Raw genomic sequence first — 27,573 nt, 5'->3', positions numbered from 1 at the left:
AACACAGGGTTATTTGAATTGGAAACTATAAATTATAGATTATATAACAAATATAGCTAGATTGGAGCAATACTACATTAACTTGTAGCCAAATATATTTAGTAAATGTTGCCAACCAATAAACTAGTAAATAAATATTCTAAGCTACACCTACGCAAAAAATAACGAGATAGTAGGCTACGCTAAACTAAATGTATAGTGGAAAAAAATTTCTTGCTCGTGTAGTTTTTTTGTTGTTGTTTTTTGTTTTTCGCAATAGAACAAACATGCCTAATCTCTACGGAGAACTAGAAAACCGCAAACAAGCAACAAGTGTTAACGTGTAAAATAACGACGTAGCTATCCATACTGGCACAATTCCCTATCGATCAGAAGCGAATTGTAAATAATTGGGGGTGTATTTATGCAGGGCTCGTGTTATTGCATTAGAGGCGAGCAGTGGAAGGGTGGGGAACGCCTTTTAAAGTCAGTGACTCTTGACAGGAATGCGCGTCCCCTGCGCTCCTCTCCGCGGGTCTGCTTTATTTTTAACTCTTTGGGTGGGTCAAACAGCGGCTGAGGAGAATGAGCGCCCCTGCGCACTCCCTGCCCCTGCTGCAGCTCTCCCCCACCGTGACCTAGACCTCAGCGCCTCTCATGGGATCATTACTGCCCTTCAAATAACGGACTTTATTCTAAAGACATCGACAAAGAAGCGTGTCATTCTCCAGGATTGTTTTTGAGTTGTAGGTAAGTTTACTGTTAACATATGAAACTCATAGACATCCTATCTTCAGTTTGGGGTTCCCAATGTCATTTGATATTAGATATTTGTTTCTGGTTTTGTTTTAATCACATTATAAATATATTTCTGAATAGAAAAAGTATTTTTAATATTGGAGTGACATGTTTAATTAGCCTTTTGTTCCTTTCGTCAAAGTATTGCACTCTTATGAGAAGTGCAGCGACCTGTTGAGCACTGAACCGTGTGATCAGTACAGATAAAAACCCCTTTGAGAAAACATACTGGATACAAACCAATGCAAATATGTAAGAACCGTTTTTTTTTTGTTTTTTTTTTACATAACTGTAATTATCTGTTTTTCACTATGAGAACTTGACGAAATATGATGATTACATTTATATTAAATTGAAACCTATCAGCTGTTCTTTTATATTTTCATTAATTTGACTCTGTGAGCAACTCTGAGGTCCAAGCGGGACATTAGCTGAGTCAATCTTGTCCAAATTGGTGGACCACGTTGGACCGGAAACAAACCAGCTTGTTAAATGTTTAGTCAACCTGGGTTTTGGAACACAGATCAGTTTGGGCACTTAGAAACTAGCCACCATGTTCCAACAGTTAGCTATCAGCTGGACTTTCCAACAGATGATCAATGCCTATTCAGCCGGTCTCTTTGTTTCTCATTGAATAAACAGAAGAAAGCAATTTCACAGCATTGGTAAAAGAAAAACAGCTGTCACTAAGCCTCTGAAACATTAAAAGTCTGTTAGCTGTTTCAACCTCACCTTATAGGGAGAACTGCTGTGGTGTAAACACCATTACTTACTGCCCAGAACTTCATAATATGACCAGAAAGTTCATTCCGGGAATAGTTTGTGTTATTCTGTCTATTAATAGTATTGCTCTGTTTGCCTGAACTGAACTCGCTGCATCTTTAACAGAACAGTTTATTCAAGCATTAAAATCGTGTCAGCCGTATTTGTTTTCAGTGCATGGAAAGGAGCAGCGTGAACATTCCTTGAAACATTTCTTTTTGTGTGTTTCAGAATAAAGAAAGTCATGAGGGATTGTTGTGAATAACTAATGACAGAAAATCAGTTTCAGGGTAAACTTGTTTCTTCAAGGTGGTGTCTTTACCCACAATTTACTTTCATTTAAACACAGAATACTCTAGTTCCATAGTGCCAGGCTCCAGCTGTTCCTACAGTAACATGGCACACACAGTGCGTCATGATTCATACCACACCTAAGTCTGGCCTCTCCCCTCACACATGTGAGATATAACCCACTGTGTCGGCTTCCTGGACACTAGATAGCGTCGGTTGCAGAATTTGAGAGTAAACACACCATGACATTATCATGGCTGTGATAGATATTATTAGCTAGAGATACTGTACAGCTCTTAAAGTATTTCAGCTACAGTTTTTATTTGAAAGTTACTGCCAAATAGACTATAATGAATATCCTAGAAATGTCCAGATTTAATAATCTAGCATTTTAAGATTTAGAAAAATTAAAGAACGTCAGGTTGGGAATGACATGACACGATTTTCTCTTTTAGGTGAATATTTTTTTCATAGCAGTCCCTACTGCCCTCTTTTTTGGTTGAGATAGTACATACTTCGTCATGTGTGCACATAAGCATATTGCAGAGACAGAGACACCATAAGCAGCGAAGTTGTGCCTCTTGTGATAACGGCTTTCCCGCTGGTGGGTGGAGAATAGTTCTTTGATAACACCCCCTCTGTGCTGGCCTGATACTGAGAGAGAGAGAGAAAACGAGTGAAAACCATCATCACCACTCTTTCTGACACCTGTTAGTTCTCCCCTTCCCTCAGTTCTTGAGCCAGATGTTGATTGTGACGCCTGGAATTGTTACAGTACACTAACCCTGATCAAATTAATTTGGTCCAGTGCTTTTCAATGGCCTAGATATCTGGAGCCAACTAGAGCAGAAGCTTTGGATTGTCTCAAGAAGTTCACGGCTAATGTTTAGCAAGATTTTCCACTCTAATTATATGACTTTGAGACAAACCACGCAGGCAAATATCTAATTACTTAGCACGTGAAGAAGTAGGAAAATTTTGAAGGGTGCACTTTACATTCTTTAACCCAGAGGGGTTGCCCAGCCCCCTGTTTAGGGTGATAAGACTACACATGAGCAACATGCCTCACAAAGATAGAACTATCTTAGTGGCTAACCTTCACCCGCAATTCCACAGTAGCACGCGAAAACACACACCCTCGTTAAGAGTGACGGTTAGAGGACATGTGCTGAAAATGGCGGCCTTTGGAATCTTGAGGGTGTAGAGAAACATCCAATAAGGAAAACAGATATGGTATATATTTATTCATTGTATTATTTATTTATTACTTATAGATGGGGACAAGCAGAGGGGTAGGTGATGATAGGAGGATGTGCAACTGCAAGAGTCAGTTTTTGGCATAAGTACCACCACAAATTTGCACACGTCTACTTTCATAAATATTTCTTCCAGTCATGCTTCAGACATATATTTGTGACCCTGGAGCACAAAACTAGTCTTAAGTCACTGGGGAATATTTTTAGCAATAGCCAAAACAACATTGTATGGGTCAAAATTATTGATTTTTCTTTTATGCCAAAAATCATTAGGATATTAAGTAAGCATCATGTTCCATGAAGATATTTTGTAAATTTCCTACTGTAATGTTATTCCAGACAGACTGGATGATGATGAGATCAGATCTCTGTTTGAAGCACTGGCTGTTGGCAGACTCCTTGTGCAAACTTCATCCGTTATTTCCTTCTGACACACTACAGCAAAAGATAGAAATATAACTGACTTAAACCGTTTTTTTAGCTTGTGAAAATATTAGTTTTCTAATTATTTTTGCCACCACTGCATATAAATAGGCTTATATAATCATGGTATGTGGGACACAATAACGGGCTGTTCACACAGATCCCACTTTTGCATTCTTGTACTTTAATGTTTTTCTATTTAAACATCTCAAACGTCTTTTCCAGTCTCTTGCACATGACAAAGTTTCTTAAAAACTGAACTCTCTAGTTCACTCAGGACCTTAGGTTGCCTTTTTTCCTTCACTGCCCATGTTTTGCATTTTTTTGTGTGAACAGCCCCTTAGGTACAAGTATCTAAATATAGTGTGGTGCAAACAGAAATGTAAAAATGTATGATGGTCACTTCGGTGCAAAATCTGAAAAAGATAAATGTGCACTTAAACTTCTCCTGCATCTCTTTCACCTTTCAGGTGATCCATCTCTGGCATTCCACGGTCTCGTCTTCGTGTGGCCCGCTGAGGTGTTTGGTCCCTCTCATTCCTCTTCATCTTGATGGCAACTATGACCTCCACCACAGACTTTGACAATGCTGAAATCACTCAGCAGTACAGCCGCATCAACACCCGCTTCGAACTGTCTGACGAAGAGCTCGACAACGACAACAGCTCGGCCAGACTGTTTGAGCGCTCGCGCATTAAAGCGCTTGCAGGTGAGTCATCTCAAGTGACATAAAACTGAGCACATGTTGCTTTGGCTTGGATATACAGAGTCCACAAATGTGCAAATACATATACAGATGTACAGACATTTGAACCCTATCCTCTCGTGCCCCTCTTGACCAGCCTGGATCATTTGCACACACCCAGCCTTGGTATGACTGAGCTGGACAGCTGCCCTGCCTGACTGTGCCCATAGCTTAGATCTCCAGGATGGTTGCAGGAGCTTGTAATTTTTGGCACACTTGTGTGGTCTTCTGCTCTCAGAGACAGCAAGTTTTAAATAGCAATTTCATGACCAGACTGGGTAATCTACACAGGACAGTTATGCAAACCGTTCGAGGGACAGTACACTATCATAATTTTTTTTTCAGAAGAAAACGTGAGTGGTGCTTCACGATGCTGTTGTTGTTGCTCGTGTGTTCTGATTGGTTTCTATGGCATTTTTAGGAGGTCCCTTACTGGGGACAGATGTGGCCTAATGGTTAGAGAGTTGGACTAGCTACCTGAAGGTTGCTGGTTCGAGTCTCGGCCTTGGCAGGAGTTGTAGGTGGTGGGGAGTGAATGAAAAAGCACTCTCATCCACTCTCAATATTTAGTGCCTTGAGCAAGGCACTGAACCCCCAGTTGCTCTCCGGGCGCTGGATATATAGCTGCCCACTGCTCCGGGTGTGTGTTCACTTCTCACTGCTGTGTGTGCGCACTTGGATGGGTTAAATGCAGAGCACCAATTCCAAGTATGGGTTACCACACTTGGCAAATGTCACAACTTTTATTTTTTAACTTTTTTTTATTGGCCCAAGTCAAAGCTTCATGGAAAGACCTCTTTGACTGCATTAAAAAAATATAGAGTTTTTGCAACCATTTTGGGACATCTCTCCTTTTCGCAAATTTTATCATTAATATCTACCGTAACAGAATATTGCTTTATAGCTGTGCATATCTACATTAAAAATGTCTAGAGTGTGAAACAGTATACAAGTGGGAACTGAATATATAGTTTTCTGTCAATTAAAGAGATTCACCAAAAAAAATTATTTTGTTGTTAATTTACTCAACCTCTGGCCATCCAAGATTTCTCTTCAGTAGGACAGTAAAGAAGATTTCTTGCTGCATGGTCCTTGGTTATTCGTTAACTTGAAAATCTGTGCTACTTGAGCCTTGAACTGTTTCAGGGAGTTCAGTCCAATTTGGTAAAATGGTTTAAATAGTTCACCAAAAAGAACCAGTTCAAATGAATGATTCGTTCATGCATTTACATCTTGTATGGCCTGAGGATGAGTAAATTAACAACAAAGCTTTATTCTGGGTATTATAATTGCAATTACCGTAAATGAAAATGTACTATAGTTTAAATTGATATTAAAGGCAGTTATCTGAACTTTAAAGTGTTTTTTTTTCCTCCACATATGTAGGATTGAAGTACATTTTTAAATTTTCATAAGTACTTTGAAATATGGTTATATTATATTTGGTTAAAGTGTACTGGTGAACAGTTATGGTTGACTAAAATATACTGTAATGTAATATAAATTAAAACTTATATGTTGTGCATTTAGTTTTGTGAGAATAAGTTATGTTTTTTTCAGGCTAGAGGTCTTTCTGTTTTGAAATGTATTAGCCATGGTGTACTCGAAACTGGCCTGCTTCTTTAAGCCAAGTGTATGTTGCTGAGCCAGGGGGAGTGTGATGTGTTCTGTCGGAGCGTCTGTGCTCTGCTCTTTCTGTAATGCAATCAGAGAGAGTTAAAAAGCGAGGGAGGGCGAGCGAGCTAGCGAGCGAGAATTGGTTCCCATTCTTCACCGTTGATTTACAGCTTCTGAACAGACATGCATCCCTCTGAGTATACTAAGTACACAGTCATTAATGCATTTGTAGTTTGTATTTACATCAGGGCCCAAACTGCTTATGCACACACTTACAGTTTGACATCACATTGTATTTGTAAGAAATCAAAACATACACTAGCACGTGTACAGCCATTTTATGAAATTTTAGATGAGTTTGTGCGTTGTGGGGCGTACAGGAATGGGGGCATATTATATGCATGGCTGGGGTGCTGGAGAACCACTCCATGTGCTGCCGGGGAGAGGCACAACAGCATCACTACTAAATGAGGAGTGAGTGAGTGAGTGAGGGCGGGAAGGAGAAAGAGAGAGAGGGAGGGAGGGCGGGCGAGAGGAAGAGAGAGAAGATAACAGGACTCGAGACAGAAGGAGGGAAGAAGAGGGTCCTGTTTGTCTCGCTCATTCCCAGCCTTGGGTGTTGGTTAAGCGTGGTGAGGATGAGCAGCCCCTGTTTGTGTCGCACGGTGCCCGTGAGCCAGACCCGGCTGAGGGAGGTCAAGCTCAGCTTGAAGACCAGCAGAGAGACCATTGCAATCCGCCCTACCCCAGTCGTGCGAGAAGTCAGCAGCCGGCAATATACCACGGTTAAAGAAGTCCCGTCCAGGACCAATGCACCAGGAAGTCGGAGCAGAAGCACCCCGCCAGTTTACAGGGCCCAGAGCAGGGGGGGCAAACCTAAAAGTACCCACATTCGGGAACCCGAGCACCTGCCAGAGAGAAACGGAACTTTACTGGGCATCGCACCTAAAGTAGCGCCCATGACTCTTTCTACAGTCTCAACCTCATCATCCTCTTCCATCTGCACCCCGAGGGGACTTCGGCCCTCACCTCCACGCTCCTCACCATCTTGCCCCCTGTCCCCATCCCGGAGTATGAGACGAGCACGCTGGCTGAGCTACAGTGCTTCCAACATCTGCTTCAACAACTCCATCCTAGATGGGCGGTTTAGACAACTGCAAGGTAGTATCCTGCTGTTTTTTTTTTTCTCCCATCCTCAAAAAGGGGGCAGTCTTTCCCAGCATAGCCCTCCACCCCACCACAGGGGAGTCATTAGGTAGAGAATGGGAAGGGCGTTAAGGTGGTATGCTTGATTGTTTTCTGTAGGGTGCTGTGGGAACTGGTTTGTCTTTTCATGTGCAGTATTTATTAATTTCATTATCTATGCTGTATATACAGCCTAATTGCTCACTGCATTACCTCTAAATATTTAATGGCAAACTCATACAAATGCCATTCAGTGGAAAAAAATACTTCTTGCCTCCCACCACATCAATCTTTTTCTTGCTGAATTACAAAGTAATTGGTAGACCAGCAGACAATCTACTTCTTGTCTTCAGCTATTCCTACCTCTTACAGAAAAAAATCATTTTGTCTGATTTTGGGTATTCAGCATCAAAGGTCTCCTACCTCACTTATTCTCTGCTGGCAGCTCTGTTTATTTTTAGAGAAGTTGACTGTCACTGTTAATTTGCGTAAAACTGTGCTTCCTCTTTCTCTCCGATGAGAGTTTTCTTTTAATGCTGTGGAACAGACAGAGGACAGTACATAATCATTTTTCTATAACTATCACAAATGTTAACATTGCATATTATGTTTCTACTGCTCTAGTTAATGGTGTTTGGCATGCGTCACTAAAATTCACGCTCATACTTAGGGTTATGGTTTTTTATGGAAACCCGTTTTAGAATAAATAAAAAATGAAGTAATTGTGAGGTAAAGGTTACAATAAGAAATATAGTAAGAATGAGATATGAAGTCACACTGTAAGATCTAAAGTCGCAGTTGTGAAAGATAATCATAGTTGGTCACTATAAAGTTGAAATTTTGAGAAATATAGTTGCAAGCCCCTAAGAATTGAGTTCTATGTAAAACGGAGCAGTTTTGTTCTGATGGACCATAAAATGGGTACTTATTTATATTGAAGGATATATCTGTTACTTGTGACATTGTGTTGGTAAGAACCTAATCTTGTAGGTCCAGAGCTCAAACAATGACTCAGGTATGAGAATTTAGTGAGACTGCAGGTCACATCCAGTGGGGGCCTACTGTGGGGGAGAAAAACACTGGCTTGTTGTGTACAGGGAAAATCCATCAATATGAATATTTCACAGACCTTACATGTGAGCTTGAGAGAATATCAGAGATCAGCAGGGTTCTGGTGAAACAAATTCTATTTAGACTCACTGCGGTTCTAATGGAGAGAGAGAGAATCATTTAGAAGAGGTTAGCCTACAGTCCTGCTGTACAAAGTGTGGACAGGAAGAGGAATCATTTGGCAGTAGTTTGATCATGAAATATGTAGTGTTTCCAAGCTTAGCTCTCTTATTATGCTTTAGCACATCTGGAGCTTTCGTAACTCTGACAGGAACATGGTAAATTGCACTTTAAAAAGTGAAACTGTGCAGTTGTTTTTATAGAGCTTTATAGAGCTTCTCCTACCTGACCTGATCCTTTAAAAATGTTTTTTTTTTTGGTGTAACCAAATAAGTCAAGGTTTGTCTGGTTAGCATGGCCTGGTCTGGGTGGTAGATGTGATACTTGGAAATATAGCTGCATGTAAACATTAACTTTAATGATATGAAACATGACAGGATTTGTACATTTCAAATGTAAATTTTTATGGCAAAATGAAAGCTATTTTGTCTTTACAGATAGACTGCCAAAGAATGTGCTTTTGGTCCAACACTGTTATAAACAAGTATTTCTTTATTTTTAAAGCAACAGACTAGGGCTGGGTGGTATATCGAGTTTGTACGATATATCAATATTTTATTTATAATCAATTCGATTTGAGGCAATACTATTTAAATCGATATACAGTAGTTTAATACGAGCGCATCTGAAAATATAGGGGAGGACACAGACTGAGCTGCTTCGGAAAAAGTGCATAATCCAATTTGTTCTAAACATGTTACAAGCTTCATATTAAGGCCTTTAAAAACTGGCAAGACATACTTTCATTTTGCATATTAGTTTATATGTATTGACAGAAAGGTTTGCATGTGCTGCTGATAAGAGACACAGACTACTCGCGCTGTTTAATGTGTTTGAGATGTGCTGTCTTCCTGAATGCAGAACTTACATTTCACTGGTATATTGTCCATCTGTAAATTAGGGGTGCTCTGCTCACGATCGGCCAATTGTTATGCGCAATCTCATCAGTAAAGCCGGTTCTCTAATCAGCGGTAAATTCCATCAGGTGCATGATTTCACATAGAGCAACTGTTACTACACAGAGCTATTGTTAACTGAGAAGCTGCGCAAATTCACGTTCATTTTCAGCATTTATTTGCGCATCTTCTGACGAGATGCGCATTAACGATCAGCCAATCGTGATCGGAGCACCCAGGCCCGGCGCCACGAGGGGGCAATGCCCCCTCAGATCTGACTTGTGCCCCCTCTGTTTCATTTTTGTATTCATGGTTAAAAATAAATGGTCAACCTTTTGAGTTAAATAATAATTTAACCTTATCCCCATGGGATTTAGAATGTTCAGTGTTGTGACTCGTGACATTACTGCCAGATTCAAACGTCTTTCGCGTTGGTTGGCGCTGAGCCAGATACGGACGAGCTCAACGCTGTCATATATCACAACTATGCAGTGTTTTCAACCTCATAATGTTTATTTTAGATTTCATACATTTAAATAGGCTACACATAAGCACTGGTAAAACAATAGGCTACATTTGGAGTCTGTGAAAGCAGCAAAAACAATATATTCAAATATAATTTGATGACGTGTTTTTCATATCAGATAAACACAGTGGAAGAATGCTAATTATAAAGTTTACTCTATTGTTATAAAGATTTTTAAACGACCAAACACACTCACTCACACATATTTGAGAATCGGAATATAGGATAGTTGATGACATGGTAAGTAAGTTTGTGAATATTTCGAATAAAAAAGGAAAAACGAAATGAAGGATAGCCTACATCTGTTACACAGTGTTATTATTGTGACTGCGGTGTTTCACGTGACAAATATGACGCGTTGCCATGGAAACATTAAGGGGGAACGTTCTAAAATAACTGTCGCCTTGAAAAATTTTACTCTCGGGAGTCAGTTATATTTTAAACTTAAGTGTGAAAGGGTTAATTATTCATAATAAATGACGCTGGCTTATCTTTTGTCGACTGTGTGATTTCCTGATGTGGGTATTAAGTCACATGGAGAATACAGTTGTTTAAATTTAATCCAACCCTGCGCCATTCGGTGTCCGTCGAGCAAATTTATGAACGTGTGATATTATCAGCAATTCAAAAAAAAAATCAGCAATTAAGTTTCAGCTAAAATGTGAATTATCATTAATATTCAAAAATGGACATAAGAAAGTATATGCAGTGTATTTCAGACCACAAAAAGGACAGTGTGATTGAGAGTACAGCCGATGAACATGACAGTCATCAAAGCATTTTGATGGTGTAATAAAGTTAAGCCCCCTTAACAATTTCACATGCCCCCTCAGTCATTTCATCCTGCAGCCGAGCCGGGAGCACCCCTACTGTAAATGTTAGAAAGCCAGGGAAATATTCTAATTTTTCTGTCAGAAGTGCATGAACCTTCTGGGATTCTCTACCAGTGCAACTGCACTGCCCCGTGTCACTGTTTAGAATGGGAATTTTCTCATGATTTACAAGTAGTTGAAAACATTAGAGATATTGTTAGTAATCAGCTGGACAAAATATAGAACACTAGTGGTTTTTGGACATTTTACTGCAAATATCTTACAAATTGTACCTTTAAAAATGAAAATACAGTGAAATACTGTATATCAAAAATCGGCCAAAAAATACTGAGATATGAATATTATATGATATGATTTTCTAGGCCAATATGGATAGGAGCTATACTCTCATTCTGGCGTAATAATCAAAGAACTTTGCTGCTGTACCATGGTTGCAGCAGGAGCAGTGATATAACGCAGTGCCTGAAAATAGTCCCTGGCTAGTTTGTGTAGTTGCAGCAATAGCAGAGTTGCTGAGGACTATTTTCAGGCTCTGCGTAATATCACTAAACAGGAAAATATTGAAAATTTTTGGTCATTTTTGAGCGAGATGATAATGGTCTAATCAGATTGAGTGATTTATGCAAATCTAAGCTAAAAGGGCTACCGCCAGACCCGGAGTTTGGCTGAATTGATTAGAAAACGGTAAAACTAAACTGTTTAACTCTAGGGGAGTTGGACAATAAGCCTATTTTCAGAAAAAAAAATGGAGTGTTCCTTTAAGGTGTAAGGCATGGGTCAACAGTGTAATTATAAATGTAATTACAGAAATTAATTACAGATGCAATTACATGCAGGTATTTAAAAAAAGTACAAATAAAAACATGTATACATACTATAAGTGCATTGTATCAAATGATTAATTTAAATGTAAGTACATAATATTTGAGGCCACCTAATATAAAGTGGGACTAAAGCACAAATCCATTTGCCAAAACATGCCTTTTTAGAATCTTATTCAGAAAATATGGCAAAACGTCAGTCTTGTAGGTGAGATCAGTTCATTTTAATCCAAATCCAGACCAAGACCTGAGAAGGCTGAGTCTGATTCAAGGCTGAGACAAGAAGAGGGTCAAATCTGAGACAGTTTAGCTGTAGTTTGTGCATGGGAAGGTAATCTAGATTGGCTAAAAAGCATGCATACATTCTTCACCCACATCAGATTATAATGTTTTAGTTACATAACAACTTATAACTTAGTTAACAACAATCCCACAGGGAGCGTTTCATAATGTCTTTTTCTCCCTTCTCTCTCACTCTGTTTTTTTAGCTCTCTTTTTGTCATTTCCATCCCTCCATCTTTCCAGGTTCCTGCAGCTGTAGGATCTGAATCATTTATGAAACGCATTAAGAATGCACAATTTTGTTATTTTTGCAGCAGAAACTTAAATATATGTCATGTTGCATTAAACTTGAGAAACACATGGACATACATAAATCTACACTATGAAGAATATAAATACATAGATTATATTGAATAATCATTGCATGGTTGTGACAGTCTGTCACAACAATAGGGTTTAAATAGGGTTTTGAAGGTTTGAGTGTGAGTTATAAAAAAAATTCCATGTGTGTCTTGTCTCCATCTAAATGGGTGAATCTCAAGAAAACTCCAGAAATCATAAAAATTAAGCCTATTTTTATGGCCAATAAGATTTTTTGCTTTGTGACATTATTTTCAGTACAGTTGAGCACATTCACAATTACACACATCTACAGTAATGGATTTAAAAAAAAAACATTTGAACATTATTATTGCACAATTCTGAGTAAATATCATTACATTGTTTATTGTACTGAATTAAATTTAAGATGATATGAAAATGAAAATGCTTATTGCCATAAAATTTTCACTCTGCCAAAAAAAAAATAATATTATTGGTCCTACAAATAGGCCTATTTATTTATGCAAATTATTTATTTTTATTTTATTACTTTTATTCTGATATATTCCTGAGATTCAAAGAATTATTTTTTATAATGTAACCATTTACATTATTTTCCATGCAAATAAATAATCAGATGTGAATCTAGGCCACGTCAGAGTAGCTGAATGTTTTCCCCTTGCTGTACAAACTAGATGAGCGAGAGGCTGTCCAGAAGAAGACCTTCACAAAATGGGTGAATTCAATATTAGCCAGAGTCAGCTGTCGAATCTCAGATCTCTATCTAGACCTTCGGGATGGGAGAATGCTCATCAAACTACTGGAGGTTCTGTCAGGGGAGAGACTGGTGAGTGTCAAGCCTAGATTTGTCCACACCACAATCATTCCAAGTGATTCCATTAATATCTTTGACTCTCAATCTTTTTCCACCCTTCAGCCCAAGCCAACCAAGGGTCGAATGCGGATCCACTGTCTTGAGAATGTGGACAAAGCTTTACAGTTTCTAAAGGAACAGAGGGTGCACTTAGAGAACATGGGATCACATGATATTGTAGATGGGAACCACCGGCTCATCCTAGGCCTTATCTGGACCATCATTCTTCGTTTCCAGGTCAGCCAATTATTCTATACTTTTTGACCAAATCTATTCATTCTGTGCCTCTAAGTATAATTTAAACCAAACAATAAGGGGTAAGCAAAGTTTAGATATTAAAAAATAAAATAAAACATTTTCAGGCCATAAAACTGAACAAACCAAACGTTATGATACAGTGGACTACAGCAGAGTTTTTGTATTGTGTCTTTGGCTGATAGGAAAGCTTACATTTATTTGCCTGATTGGAAAAGCTTTCATTTATTTTTACATCTCTTATTTTGATAGCTGGATATTTTTAGCCCAGCTACTTCAAACAATATAGTCTGCTACACAATTCAGTCCCTCAAAAATTAAAGGAAAAAGACAGAAATGGGAATTGTTGACTCCTCTTTATTCTGCCTGCTTACCACAGGGATGTGCAAACTATTGAGACATAAAATGTCAGAATCTAAATAAAGTAACAATGCATATTTCTCTGCTCTGCATATCCAATAATGGATGCTCAAGGGCAACTTACAGTAGCTCTTCTAATTAATGTAAGATTTAGAGTACATGATATGTCAACCAATATTAGAACTTACTGCTTTTAAATGCTTCAAATCAAAAAGAATGTCTAGTTGACCGAAATACAAAAAGAGGTCCAGAAAGAGGTATGAATATAGTTTAAATGCACATGTGGGATTTATTTCATGTGGGTTTTTGTTCATTTTCTTTTCTTATACAGATTCAAGACATTATAGTAGAGACAGGACAAGCTGACCAGACAGGCCGGCAAGAGACCCGCTCAGCCAAAGATGCACTGCTCCTCTGGTGCCAGATGAAGACTGCAGGGTAGGACAACAGTGGTCATACTTCAATAGTAATTAAGCTGACAGCAAATCCTCTATTTTTATGAGAAATCTGTGGTTGCAGATTTGTCTGAAGTCGTTTTGTCTCTGCAGGTACCCCAATGTAAACATCACCAATTTCACCACAAGCTGGAAAGATGGCATGGCTTTCAACGCTCTCATTCACAAACACAGGTGATAAATAGAAAAAATGTTTAGGACAAAATGTAAATATTAAGATCAAAGATAGCTTGTGGGGTTATTGTTTAGTGGTTAGGAGACAAGCATTGACATACTGTACACTGAGTAGATGTGCTCATATGGATAACAGCTGTCTCTTCTACACACCACTGAGATTAAATGGAGAGAGACTCTAAACCTTTTCTAGACCTACTCTAGATCATCTTGTGTTTCTTAGATTTCCCTAAGAATTTAGATTAGATGTCTTAGAATTTCTAGCAACCACTGAGAAATGAAACTGATCCTGTTCCTCTTCATACTATCCTATCAATAAAAAAATAGATATAACCTCTTAATTTCACTCTATTAGGCCAGATCTGGTGGATTATGGCAATCTACAGAGGTCCAACCCCACTCACAACCTTCAGCAGGCCTTTAATGTAGCTGAAAAAAAGCTTGGTGTCACCAAGCTCCTGGACCCAGAAGGCAAGTAACACCTGCTGACTATTAAGCCAAACATTTAATAATTATCCTCCCATTATAGAAAAAACTAATGTATATTTTATTGTTTGCAGATGTATTCACTGAGAACCCTGATGAGAAGTCCATAATCACATACGTTGTAGCATTTTACCACTACTTCTCCAAGATGAAAGCTCTGGCAGTTGAGGGCAAGCGAGTTGGCAAGGTGTATAATTTGAGCTAGTCCGCTCCCATGTGAATTTTATGTGTTTATTGCAAAAGGACATTTTAATTGACCTATACTCATATTCTACAGGTGCTAGACCAGGCCATTGAAACAGAGAAGATGATTAAGAAGTATGAGACATTGTCATCAGACCTGCTAATATGGATTGAACAAACCATTATTGTGCTGAACAACCGCAAGCTTGCTAACTCCCTTACAGGTGTCCAACAGCAACTTCAGGCTTTCAACTCTTACCGTACCGTGGAGAAGCCACCTAAGTAATTCAGGCTATTTATGAACAAATGTCTCTTTTTTTTGTAGTAAGCAACCAACTGCTAAGCAACCAACTTTTTAACTCTAACTCTTTAGATTTCAGGAGAAAGGCAACTTGGAAGTACTTCTGTTTACCATCCAGAGCAGAATGAGAGCCAACAATCAGAGAGTCTACACACCTAAAGAGGGTGCACTGGTGTCTGATATCAACAAGGTAAGATGCTAAGGTTAATGCTGCATTGATTTAAACTCAGGAATATGAATTTCCAACCTCCAGTGAGCGAAGGTGCAATATAATGCCACTTGTCAGGCTTTGAACATGACCCTATTTCTGAACCTGTATGTGTTAAAAAGTCTTTGCCTTTTTATCTTCTAAACTTTGAACAATATAATATATAGTTGTTATCTGGTGAGGCTGAGTAGAAATATCCTGTATCTAACTTTAAATGGGGGGCACAATAAGCACAGGTATATCAATAAATCCATGAAAAACATTGCTATGAAACACACCAGTTATTCTTAACCACTTTGTGCACATTTTCTGTAGGGACAGTGACAAAAATTGAACATAATAATAAATCAAGTGGTCCGAGAGGCTCTGAGCTGTGTGTTTGTGCCTGTGCCTGTCTTCTTAGGCATGGGAGCGGTTGGAGAAGGCAGAACATGACCGTGAGCGTGTCCTAAGAGAAGAACTCATCAGGCAGGAAAAGCTGGAGCAGATGGCTCGTCGCTTTGACAGAAAGGCAGCTATGAGAGAGACCTGGCTTCAAGAGAATCAGAGACTGGTTACACAGGTAACTCACTATCCACAGCTTTTATCTAAAAGATGAAAGGTGCCGAGAGCCTTTATTTATTTAGATACCCATCATTTCATGGTTGCCAACACCTGCAGATTGACATTAATGATCATTATTTTACTTTCTACTTTTAAGGATAACTTTGGCTATGACTTACCAGCAGTGGAAGCAGCTAAGAAGAAACATGATGCGATAGAGACCGACATTGCTGCATATGAAGAACGTGTTAAGGCACTGGTGGCCTTGTCTAAAGAACTGGAAGCAGAACGATACCATGATGCTAAACGCATTGATGCAAGAAAAGACAATATCTTGAGGCTGTGGGACTACCTGCAGGAGCTTCTGAAAGCTCGCAGAGGTCGTTTAGACAAGAACCTTACCCTTCAGAGAATCTTCCAGGAGATGCTCCACATCATTAGCTGGATGGATGAAATGAAGGTAGGTAGGACCAATTTGTAAATTGTGTGCTTGATTTATATGCTCTGCTTAAATATAATGGTTGTAACTCATGTAACTGAAGCAAAACCACATTATCAATCTTCTAATGTGTCATTTGTTATTCAGAGCCGACTATTGTCCCCAGACTTTGGAAAACACTTACTGGAAGTGGAAGACTTGTTGCAGAAACATTCATTGCTAGAAGCAGATATAGCAGTGCAGGCAGAAAGAGTACGATCAGCCAATGCAGCTGCTCTTAAATTTGCCAATGGTGACAGTGAGTACAGTTGAATCCTTATATAATAGATGTGATGCACTCTCTGTAGTCTTTTTTGTTGCAGTTGTAACACATTGTGATATTGTTATTTTACTTTGCTGCTCTTAATTTCCTAGGTTATAAACCATGTGACCCACAAGTAATCCGTGATCGGGTACAACACTTGGACCTGTGCTACCAGGAGTTGTGTGCTCGGGCAGCTCAGAGGAAAGCCAGACTTGAGCAGTCACGACGACTTTGGAACTTTTTATGGGAAATTGCAGAGTTGGAGAGCTGGATTCGGGAAAAGGAGCACATCTTCTCCTCTCTTGACTATGGTAAGGACCTGACCAGTGTGCTGGTACTGCAGAGCAAACACAGTGTCTTTGAGGATGAGCTTGCTGCCAGACAGGACAACTTGAAGCAGGTGATGGACGAGGGAGAGAGAATGATTCAGGCCAAGCACTTGGGTTCCCCCAAAGTACAGCAGCGAATGGATGATGTACGAAATCAGTGGCAGCAGCTGGAGGAACTGGCCGCCTTCCGTAAACAAAATCTGCAAGACACCCAAAGCTTCTTCCAGTTTCAGGGTGATGCTGATGACCTCAAAGCCTGGCTAGTTGATGCTATGCGGCAGATGAGCAGTGATGATGTTGGGCATGATGAGTACACTACACAGCGACTGCTCAAGAAACACCGTGACTTAAGAGATGAGGCTGCTAAGAACGGAGCCACAATTGACGCTCTATCCAAACAGGCCAATGCACTTCCTGAGGAATTAAGGAGTACACCAGACATCCACGGGCGTCTGAACGATATTCGGGATATGTATATTGAGCTTTTGACCCTCTCTGACCTGAGGCAGAAGAAGCTGGATGACACCATGGCTCTTTACAAAATATTCAGTGAGACAGATGCTTGTGAGCTCTGGATGGGCCAGAAGGAGACATGGCTGGTTGGGCTGGAGACACCAGAGAATTTGGAAGATCTAGAAATTGTACAAAATAGGTATTGCTATTAGTTTTATGAACACAGAGACAGTACTGTAAGTGTGTTTCATAAACTGGGAAATTATTCCAATTTATGCCACTGTTATAAAATTTTCTGTTTGTTTGCAGGCTAAGCATTCTTGCTCAGGAAATGGGTAATATGCAGGCTCGGGTTGACAACATCAATAAAGCAGCCAAACAACTTGAAGACAGCAGACATCCACAAACAAAACAAGTGAAAGACTGTCAAACTCGTCTCAATAGGAGGTAAGAGTTATAATCCTGGATGTGAAATCCAAATAGAAAAATACTTTATAAATAATCAGTAGCCTAATGTACCTTTGTACATTAAGAATTTTCAGTAAAAATTGTCCTTTTTATCTCTTCTCATAGATGGGAAGCTTTTAAAGCAATGGTAGAGGATAAGAAACACAAAGTAGATTCAGCCCTCAGCCTACATAATTATGATATTGAATGTGATGAGACAGAAGCATGGATAAAAGAGAAGACACGGGTCATTGAGTCAACACAAGACCTTGGGAATGACCTGGCTGCAGTCATTACCATTCAGAGAAAGCTCTTTGGCATGGAAAGAGACCTTGCTGCCATCCAAGATAAGTTGGATTTCCTGCGTAATGAGGCCCAGAAGCTTGTTATGGACCACCCAGAGCATGCTTCTGATATACTTGCCAGACAGGAAGAGTTGGATGCAGCATGGGACACCTTGAAACACACCCTGAAAAACCGTGAAGACTCTCTTGGGGAGGTCAGCAAACTGCAAACATTCCTACAGGACATGGATGATTTTCAAGCCTGGCTTTTCAAGACACAGAAGGCTGTTGCATCTGAAGATATTCCTGATGGTTTACCAGAGGCTGAGCATTTCCTGAGTCTTCATGATGCTGTGAGAGCTGATATGGATAGCCATGAAGAAGACTACCACCGTGTGAAGGACACAGGAGCAGCTGTCATTCAGGGCCAAGAAGATGATCCTCAGTACCAGCAGCTGGAGCAGAGGCTGGACGGTCTTGATAAGGGATGGGATGAGTTGCACAAAATGTGGGACAGCCGCAAGAGCTTCCTAGATCAGGGTCTTGGCTTCCAACAGTTCATGAGGGATGCCAAGCAGGCTGATGCCATCTTAAATAACCAGGTATACATACATTCAGTATTCATCTGATAAACATTGTAATGAAAACAGAAATTTTGGGTAACCCAAAATCTTGCCAATATTGCTACCTCCTTAATATTTTTTGCAAATAACCTCCAATTACAGCTCCATAATATTGTTCCTCACTTTTTATTTGCTATCTCTTTCTGGGTCTTTTTCCTGTACTTTTTAAAAGGAATACACTCTAGCCCACATAGACAAGCCTGACACCCTGGATGGAGCAGAGAAGGCCCTGAAGAAACACGTGGACTTTGTTACCACCATGGATGCTAATGAGGAGAAGATACTCAACACACTGGAGACTGGTCAGAGGCTGGTGGACAGTGGAAACCTTTACTCAGAAAGGGTCAAAGACAAGATGGGCTCTATTGAAGATAGGTCTGTTTTTTATATTATTTCACCTATTTTACTTCCAAGGTCAGACATAAAACATTTTACATATAACATTCCTCTTTGACCAAGCCCTTTCAATCCAAATTCCATGCTTAATTAAGACAGTAAAAGTGTATAAAACATTTTCAGTTCAATAGGTTCTAGCATCCCTACATAAGACAAGTTAATGATTTTGCCTATTACTTATCCTTTGGACCAGTATATAAAATGGAATGACAAGAACATTTAAATCAAATAATTTACTCTTGTCAACTCACAATGTCAGTGTAATTTAGAAAGCAATCAAAAGTTTCTCCTCAAACTTCATGTTAATGCACCCATAAATTTGTGCTGAATTGGCAGTGTGTGAGAGAAGCATTATACTGTAAAGGAGTAGCTCTATTTCCCCTATTAGCCCAGGCAGTCTGTAGCTCCTTAAGATGGGCGCCTGCCCTGATGGGTATTGATCTCTATGTGAAAGTATACCTAATCCATTGGCTTATGTTGCTTTTTTAAAGTGTTCTCTCTGCAGTGAGAAAATGGAGGAGTAAAGAAAAGCCATTTCAATGTCTGCCAGTATTCACATTTAACCATATAAATTTCTTACACCACTCTGCACTAAAGGCCAACCATTAAATAACTTATGTATTTACAGTATGTGTATATTTCTTCAGGTACAACAAGAATCGAGACAAAGCCAATGAAGTCTCAGGGAAACTGAAGGACAACAGGGAACTTAAGCACTTCCTTCAAAACACCCAGGATGTGAGTAATGCTTTACTCAAAACGTTCATATATGCAAGATCTCACACATTTGTTTCTAATATGAACATATAGTTCTTTGTGACCTTTTCTCTTATTCAATGTACATTTACTTCTCTTTTTTAGCTTACACTGTGGATAAATGAGAAAATGCTGACTGCACAGGATACATCATATGATGAGGCTCGTAACCTCCATAGCAAGTGGCAAAAACACCAGGCCTTCATGGCAGAACTAGCATCTAACAAGGATTGGCTACATAATATTGATAAGGTATATGGCAATTTTATATGGACTTTAATAAAGCACTGCAGTTGGGTTTCCGAAGTTAAAAGCAAAAAGAAAAAAAAAACATCAAATTTTCATACAATAATTATTTTTACAATAAATTTTAAACATTTAAGGACATACCTACCTTGAGCACTAATTTGTTATTAAACAATATAAGATTCTGTTGAAGCCCTAGTATCAATGTGTTGAAATGACTGAAAAAAATTAATATTTCAACCATGCTCATATTAGGAGGGACAGGAATTGATGGAATCCAAGCCTGAGTTTGAGCCCATTGTCACTGATCGTCTTGCTAAGCTTCATGAACTATGGGATAAGCTGGAGAGCACCACACAGGAGAAGGCTCGGCTCCTTTTTGATGCAAACCGTTCTGAGCTGTTTGATCAGAGCCTTGCTGACCTGAAGAAATGGTTGGCTAAATTGCAGCAGCAGCTCCAGGGTGATGTGGATGAAGAAGTTAAGGATCTTACTAGTGCCAACATCTTACTCAAGAAACACCAGGTGTGACATTAAATGTGTTACTTTTTCATTGTTTTTTGTCTTCTACAATTCCATAGGGTACCTCATGTGAAGCCAACTATGGTCTGTGCTTTGCCTTTCCCTATTTTGTGATCATTTATACAATACTGCTTAAATTTGCCCTATTCTCCCCTAGATGACAGAGAATCAAGTTCGGGATCGTGCACGGGAGCTCGAAGAACTTCAAGAAGCTGTACAGCAGCATGCTTCTCTTAGAGAGGACCAACCTGAGCTTGAAATTGAGCAGCAGACACTTCAGAGGGATTTCCAGGAGCTCTTCACACCTCTCGCCCAACGCAGGGGCAAGCTGGAGGCCGCTAAGGCAGTGCACCAGTTCTTCAGAGATCTTGCGGATGAGATAGTATGTGCATGCCTAGCATTACAGCTTCTCAAGATGCATCATTCGTTTTTGTTGATCTTTCTTCCTAAAGAATTCTTACATAAAAGTTCTGATTTGCTCTCCTCAGCTCTGGGTCAATGAGAGGTTACCAATGGCGATGTCAGAAGAACATGGCAACAATCTTCAGACGGTCCAACTTCTGCTCAAGAAGAACCAAGTGAGTTTTTCATTTTTTCCACATACACTCATAAATCATTCCTAATTATCCAGTTTGGCAGAACACAACATGATCTTTCTCCATCTATGTTCTGTTTAAACTTGTATTGGAAGTAATTTACATTATATTCACCATGTGATCATGACTCCTTTCATATACATCACCTACCCTTCTAATTACAATCCTCTGATGTCATGCACAGTCTCTTCAAAAAGAGATTGACGGTCACCAGCCACGCATTGATGAAGTATTAGAGCGTGGTCGGCGAATGGTGGCAGCAGCAGAGGGTAGTCCAGAAGAAGAACACATGTCTGAGGAGATGAAGAAGCTTCAGGATCTGTGGGCAAAGCTGCAGGATGAGATGGACAAACGGAGAGCACGGCTCTATGGTTCTAATGAGGCCCAGCAGTATTACAATGATGCAGATGAGGCTGAGGCCTGGATAGGGGAACAAGAACTCTACATGATTGCTGATGAGAAGGCCAAGGTAGAGTGTACAGCATACAGTATTGCTGTTTTATGCTGTTTGTCTTAAAAAAAATCTTAAAAAAAGTTATTTAAACTTATTGATGGCTCCAAATTTTGTGTGCAATGAAAAGCCATACTAAAATAAACTGTCTCTGGCAATTAATCTCTCTGGGTTGTAGGATGAACAGAGTGCTATGATCATGCTGAAGCGACACCTGCTTCTAAAGCAGACAGTGGATGACTATGCACACTCCATCCAGCAGCTGGTAGACCGTGCCCAGAAGATGCTGGCTGAAGAGCACCCAGATGGGTATATAGGGCTAATTGTCTTTGCACAATGTATTTTATATTGAAATAAGATGGCCAAGCTGAACTGAATGAATCTCTCTGACTTATGAGGCACCTCAGTGTAGGTTAAAAACAGTCCATAACAAAGATTAATTGTTATTTGTCTGTATGTGAAGTGAGGACATCATCCGGAGACAAGGACAAGTTGACAAGCAGTATGCTGGGCTGAAGGAGCTTGCAGAGGACCGCAAAAAGAAGCTAGACCACACATATCATCATTTCTTGCTTAGTCGTGAAGTGAAGGATCTTGAGCAGTGGATTGCAGAGCGTGATGTGGTGGCCTCTTCACAAGAGATGGGACAAGACCTTGACCATGTGACGGTAAATAGGAACTTGTCCCTAGACAAAGCACAATTACTGTCTCGCACACAAAAGCATGTCTTGACATGTGCAATACACAATGTATTCACTCATATTTATGTTTTAGATGAATATAATTACAATCAATATTTTCCTGATTCCATTAATATTTTAGATCCTCCGAGATAAGTTCAGGGAGTTTGCACGGGAGACAGGGACAGTGGGTCAAGAACGTATAGACACTGTGAACCGGATCATAGATGATCTGATTGAAACAGGACACAGTGAGGCAGCAACTCTAGCGGAGTGGAAGGATGGAGTCAATGAAAGCTGGGCAGATTTGCTGGAGCTCATCGACACCCGTGCTCAGCTCCTTACAGCCTCCTATGACCTGCTTAAGTAAGTATGGATTCATTTAATAGATTAAATCACTAAAGAGTGCAGTGCTTTTATAAAATCACAGTATTCCTACTGACTCACTGTATCTCGCATAAAAACAAGCCTATGGAACAAAATTCTAATAATTTCACAGTATCTTCAACAGTGTGAAGTATAGTAACGGGTACAGAATTAGAATGGAAAACATTATCTAAAATATTCTGTGAATTTGGTCAGGTATTTTGATGATGGTAAAGAGCTAGTCACTCAGATTGAGGAGAAGAAGAATGAGCTTCCTGAGGATCTGGGAGAAGACTTCAGCAAAGCAGAGTCCTTCCACCGAATGCATGCTGCATTTGAAAGAGCCATCAGCTCCCTCGGGAAACAGGCAAGGGAAACACATTACATGAACAAGCAGTTGTCATAAAAAGTTTTATGTTTTCATCTCTCTTGTATATATTTATCTAAAAAAGTTAGGGATTTGTCATATCTCTTTTTACTTGCAGGTGAAACAATTCCGGGAGACTGCAACTAGACTGTATGCACAGTATGCAGGAGACCAGGCCACTGCTATTCAAGAAACTGAAAAAGAGGTTGTGGAGGCCTGGAATGGTCTGCTGGCAGCTTGCGCAGGCAGGAGGAAGCAGTTGGAGGATACTGCAGACAAATTCCGCTTCTTCACCATGGTGAGAGACCTGCTGGCCTGGATGGAAAGCATCAGTCAGCAGATAGAGACACAGGAAAAGCCACGGTATGGAAATGTATAATTATAATTATTACAGTAGAGATGTTTATGTTCTTCTTAGTGTTGAAATTTGTTTCTTGTTGTCCAATGAAGAGATGTCTCCTCAGTGGAGCTCCTGATTAAGTATCACCAAGGGATCCGTGCTGAAATTGAGACGCGTGGGCCAAAGTTTAATCAGTGTGTGGAGCTGGGCCGAGCCCTACTGGAACGCAAGCATAAGGACTCTGCAGAGGTAAACAGACATGGAGGGTAGCAGGTGTAGCCACAATGAAGGGTCTGGAAAGGAAGTATTTCATGTAAACTTCGTGTGCTCACAGATTAAAGAGAAGCTGATGCAACTAGTAGAGAAGAGGAAAGAGATGATGCTCAAATGGGATGAAAGATGGGAATGGCTTAGACTTTGTAAGTCCATAAATGTCAACAAACACGCATGAAAAGACACACAAACATACACACTACTGCATATTACAACTGCTTATAATTATATCTCCCTCTAGTGTTGGAGGTATGTCAGTTTGCCAGGGATGCATCTGTGGCAGAGGCCTGGCTGATTGCCCAGGAGCCATACGTGGCCAGCAGGGATCTGGGTGAGACAGTGGATGAGGTTGAAAAACTGCTCAAGAGACATGAAGCCTTCGAGAAATCCACTGCTACATGGGAAGAGCGTTTCTCAGCACTAGAACGTCTTACAACAGTATGTGGGATTTAAACTTTTACACATTAAACTCATAAATTATACATCAAATTATGTGAATTGTTTGCATTGGCAGTCACCACTCACTGACTATTAATAATATGTTGTAGTTGGAGCTGTTGGAAATTCGCAAACAACAACAGGACATAGAACAGTATAGACAAGAGGCGGAAAAAGAGAGCAGGTGTATATATATACAATCTTGGTAACACTGTACCTCCCTAACGGCAAATTCCATACTAAAATTTGACATTCAAACTTTGACCTTAGGAGAGAAGACACCGGGTTTGTAGAGGAGTCTTCACAAATCTACACCACAGAAGAACAGTCTCTGGTGAGTTCAGGTTTTTGTAGGAATCTCGTCATCTTTCTCTTCATTAACAACATTCTTCTTATCAGATATTCTTTCACATTTCATGTTGCCATCTCCTATTGCAAATACAGCATACAATACCCAAAAATATAATTTCACTTTTTGTACTGTAAATGTTTGTTAAATTAATACCTGGAATACTTGTTTGAATCTGTACTCAAACTTTGTTCTTTTGTGATCTTCAGTCTGGTTTAGGAGTAATAGAGCCAAGTTCCGTGGGATTTGATGGCACAGCAGGGGAATCCACTGTGCCTTTGATCTCAGAAATGCAGGAAAGTGGCTCACTGGAGCTGGACCCTTCCACATCCATCCAGGTTACCAAAGAGTCAGAAAAAGCTGCCACGCTTCCCACTGAATCCTCACAAGTTCAACCAGTCTTGATGGAGGGACTTCTATCCCGCAAACATGAGATGGAGGGACCTAATAAGAAGGCATCCAACAGGTTAGTTGTTGTCTAGAGACAACTAGAAGTGTCCAAGCCATTGACCAGGAATATAACAGTGAATTTGGCTAAATCAAAAGTAGTCATCATTTTACTGTTGAACTTAATTTAAAACGGTCCACCTTCTCATCTCTCGTCTCAGGTCCTGGAACAACATTTACTGTGTGCTTAAACCTGGGCAGCTCTCTGCTTACAAGGACGCCAAGAGCTTTAGTCACAGTGTCACCTACCATGGTGAGGAACCCCTGAACCTAACCAATGCTTCTTGCGAGATCTTGACTAACTATAAGAAAAAGAAGCAGGTGTTCAAACTCCGGTAAGGGTCTTGGTCATCAACCTTGATATACATTTTTAAATAAAAATGTATTTAAGTGTTGTGAAAAATATTACATATAGGGCTTACTTGTTTTATCCTTGTTCCATTTGCCAGACTTGAAGATGGAAATGAATATCTGTTCCAGTGTAAAGATGAGGTACCCCATTGACTGCTTCTACTGTTCCTTATTAGTTAATATATTCTTTGAAATATGCCAGTAAAAAAACATTAATTATTATGTTTTTATGACCACAGGAGGAACTCCAGAATTGGACTCTGGTTATAGAACAGGCATCACAAACTGTAACAGAAGAACCAGTTGCAGGGCCATCGGGAGTGAAGGCACAAAGCCTACCTCCACCTTCTTCTTCTACTCTAGAGGTTCCCTCAACCAAGAAGGAAAAGGAGAAAAGGTTTAGTCTGTTCGCTAAGAAGAAATAAACTCCTGGACAGAATGTGACACAAGTGAAATGGAACAGATTGATAATTTTTTTTTAAACATTATATTAATTTGTAAGAATTTAGCTATATTGAAATGTAGATTACACTGCTGCCTGTATCTAAGCTAATGAGGTGTTGCTAATGTCCACGAGTTTGCTTTTATATGTTTTGCTGTGTTTTTCTGATACTAGAGTCACGTGCCACATTCACTCTGTATACAAATAAAAGCACAGGAACCGATCAAATTTAACCAAAAATATTTGTAAGAAAAAATTAGTTATTTTTGTCTTGGTTTTTTTTTTATGTGTTGAGTTTCTTCTAGGCATGCTTCAGTATGTATTTTGACTATAAATAACATGCTTAGTTTTGTTAATCTGCCTTATTCCTTTAAAATGGTTGCAAATGTAATACTGTGCTCTTTGCATCGGAACTTATAGAATTTAAACAGAGGATGACATAGGAGAGGTGTTTCTTTTTGTAAATGGTCATCAGCTAGCATGTGTGATGATGAAGGTGTTTAACACTGTACTATTGTGTTAACATGCACTATATGCAATAAGCACAGTGTTTAGTGTACTTTTAGACTTTTTAGGTGTTTTATTTTTCTTTATTCCAACACACATTAATATTAATATTATAATAATATTCAAATGTGAACATATTAATGCCATTATGTATGAATGCATTAAGAAGTACAGTCATGGTACTGAAGAGAATACAAAGATGAGAGAGGTAGCTTTTTTTCTTTCTTTTCCATAACCTAAACTATGTTGAATGCTTTAGCAAAGCATGAACTGATATATTTATTTAACATGGTGCTATATCTTTAAGATAAGAGTTTTACCCTCTCATAACTCAGGTTCCCCACTATTAGTCACATTATAAACGCCCTTACACAAGGACAGAAAAAACATTATAAGCATTTAAATGCATCTCTCACATTATCATAACAATAATTAAAATTTATAAGTGATGTAAACAGCTTATAAAATGTAGTATAAATTAAACTTGATGAATGAATGTTTGAAAACATGGATAATAGTGTTTCATACGAATATGAATGTAGAAATAATGGAAAAGGAATGAAAATTTTTACCTGTAACATAATGATAATAATAATAATAATAATAATACTTCAACTTCCTTAATACATTTAAACTTAATGCCCATATTCTGATCATTCTAATTAAATATTCATTTTACATAGATGAGTTTTTATCACAAGTTTTTAAAATGTTGTATCAAAACAGTAAAACAGTACATTGAATTGAACACAGAATATTAGTGTCCTATTTCCAAAGGGGTCCTATTTCTTTTTCAGTATTATATATGGAAGTATATGTCCACACTGTTTCTGTCAGGCACTGCAAGCTACAAGCAATGTTTTTTTTGTTTTAATTTCATCTCTGTTGGTTTTTTTGAAAAAGGAAAAATGTTTCCAGAGTTTTTTTTTTTTTTTTTTTTTTTTTTTGCGAAGGTCAGTATGGTGCTTTATTAAGATGGTGTTTTTTGTTTTGTTTTCGGCCATTACATCTTGGACCTCCAAATCTTTCTTCTCTGGTTCTGGTTCAAACACACTGCAGTTTATGTCAAAATGTACTCCCTTTCAACTAATATGCCTCCATTCTCTCTTATCCTTTTATATCTGTATGTTCAATGCAAAATCACATATGATAAGTTGAAAGCAAGTTATGACTCATTTTAGGAGAATGAAAATCAATAAACTATTTGTTTGCAGTAACCATTAACCATTGTTGTCTGTTTAAGGATTTGTAGTGTGTGTTTATGTCTGACTCATCTTATTTACTTGACTGATAAGTGAGTATTACACCGTTTATCAGGTAAAGTTGTATCAAAATTACTGAGGAAAATGTTATTTTAAGTTAA

General features: G+C 39.1%; 1 protein-coding gene across 2 annotated transcripts; it reads left to right on the top strand.

The window, feature by feature from the left end:
- The first annotated feature begins 429 nt into the window (after positions 1 to 429).
- sptb (spectrin, beta, erythrocytic) lies at positions 430 to 27,434 on the top strand. 2 transcript variants are annotated; one of them, XM_052580692.1, is made up of 37 exons: positions 430 to 729; positions 3,980 to 4,218; positions 12,661 to 12,812; positions 12,903 to 13,076; positions 13,786 to 13,892; positions 14,003 to 14,083; positions 14,439 to 14,554; positions 14,644 to 14,756; positions 14,847 to 15,034; positions 15,126 to 15,243; positions 15,665 to 15,823; positions 15,962 to 16,264; positions 16,391 to 16,541; positions 16,658 to 17,528; positions 17,639 to 17,776; positions 17,903 to 18,662; positions 18,856 to 19,058; positions 19,727 to 19,817; positions 19,941 to 20,087; positions 20,337 to 20,606; positions 20,761 to 20,985; positions 21,092 to 21,181; positions 21,384 to 21,668; positions 21,829 to 21,959; positions 22,114 to 22,318; positions 22,473 to 22,696; positions 22,913 to 23,063; positions 23,182 to 23,426; positions 23,514 to 23,652; positions 23,738 to 23,822; positions 23,918 to 24,114; positions 24,225 to 24,298; positions 24,385 to 24,448; positions 24,673 to 24,929; positions 25,072 to 25,245; positions 25,360 to 25,402; positions 25,501 to 27,434. In XM_052580692.1, the coding sequence occupies exons 2-37, from the start codon at positions 4,062 to 4,064 to the stop codon at positions 25,684 to 25,686; spliced, it is 7,074 nt and encodes a 2,357-aa protein (XP_052436652.1). In that variant the 5' UTR covers positions 430 to 729; positions 3,980 to 4,061; the 3' UTR covers positions 25,687 to 27,434. The 2 variants fall into 2 exon arrangements, with proteins under 2 accessions (XP_052436652.1, XP_052436651.1); XM_052580691.1 differs by lacking the exons at positions 430 to 729; positions 3,980 to 4,218 and adding an exon at positions 6,473 to 7,032.
- Positions 27,435 to 27,573: the final 139 nt, after the last annotated feature.

The sequence above is a fragment of the Carassius gibelio genome, chromosome B17 (genome assembly GCF_023724105.1).
Source record: "Carassius gibelio isolate Cgi1373 ecotype wild population from Czech Republic chromosome B17, carGib1.2-hapl.c, whole genome shotgun sequence".
NCBI lineage: Eukaryota > Metazoa > Chordata > Actinopteri > Cypriniformes > Cyprinidae > Carassius > Carassius gibelio.
Note: the sequence above shows the minus strand (reverse complement) of the source record. Positions and strands in the feature narration are given on the sequence as shown.

Bases quoted from the DNA above. Each gene is read 5' to 3' on its own strand.
- sptb (XM_052580691.1), top strand. From the start codon at position 6,510: ATGAGCAGCCCCTGTTTGTGTCGCACGGTGCCCGTGAGCCAGACCCGG. The intron at 15,824-15,961 runs GTAACTCACTAT...TCTACTTTTAAG, and splicing joins ATCAGAGACTGGTTACACAG to GATAACTTTGGCTATGACTT. The intron at 21,182-21,383 runs GTGAGTTTTTCA...TGTCATGCACAG, and splicing joins TTCTGCTCAAGAAGAACCAA to TCTCTTCAAAAAGAGATTGA.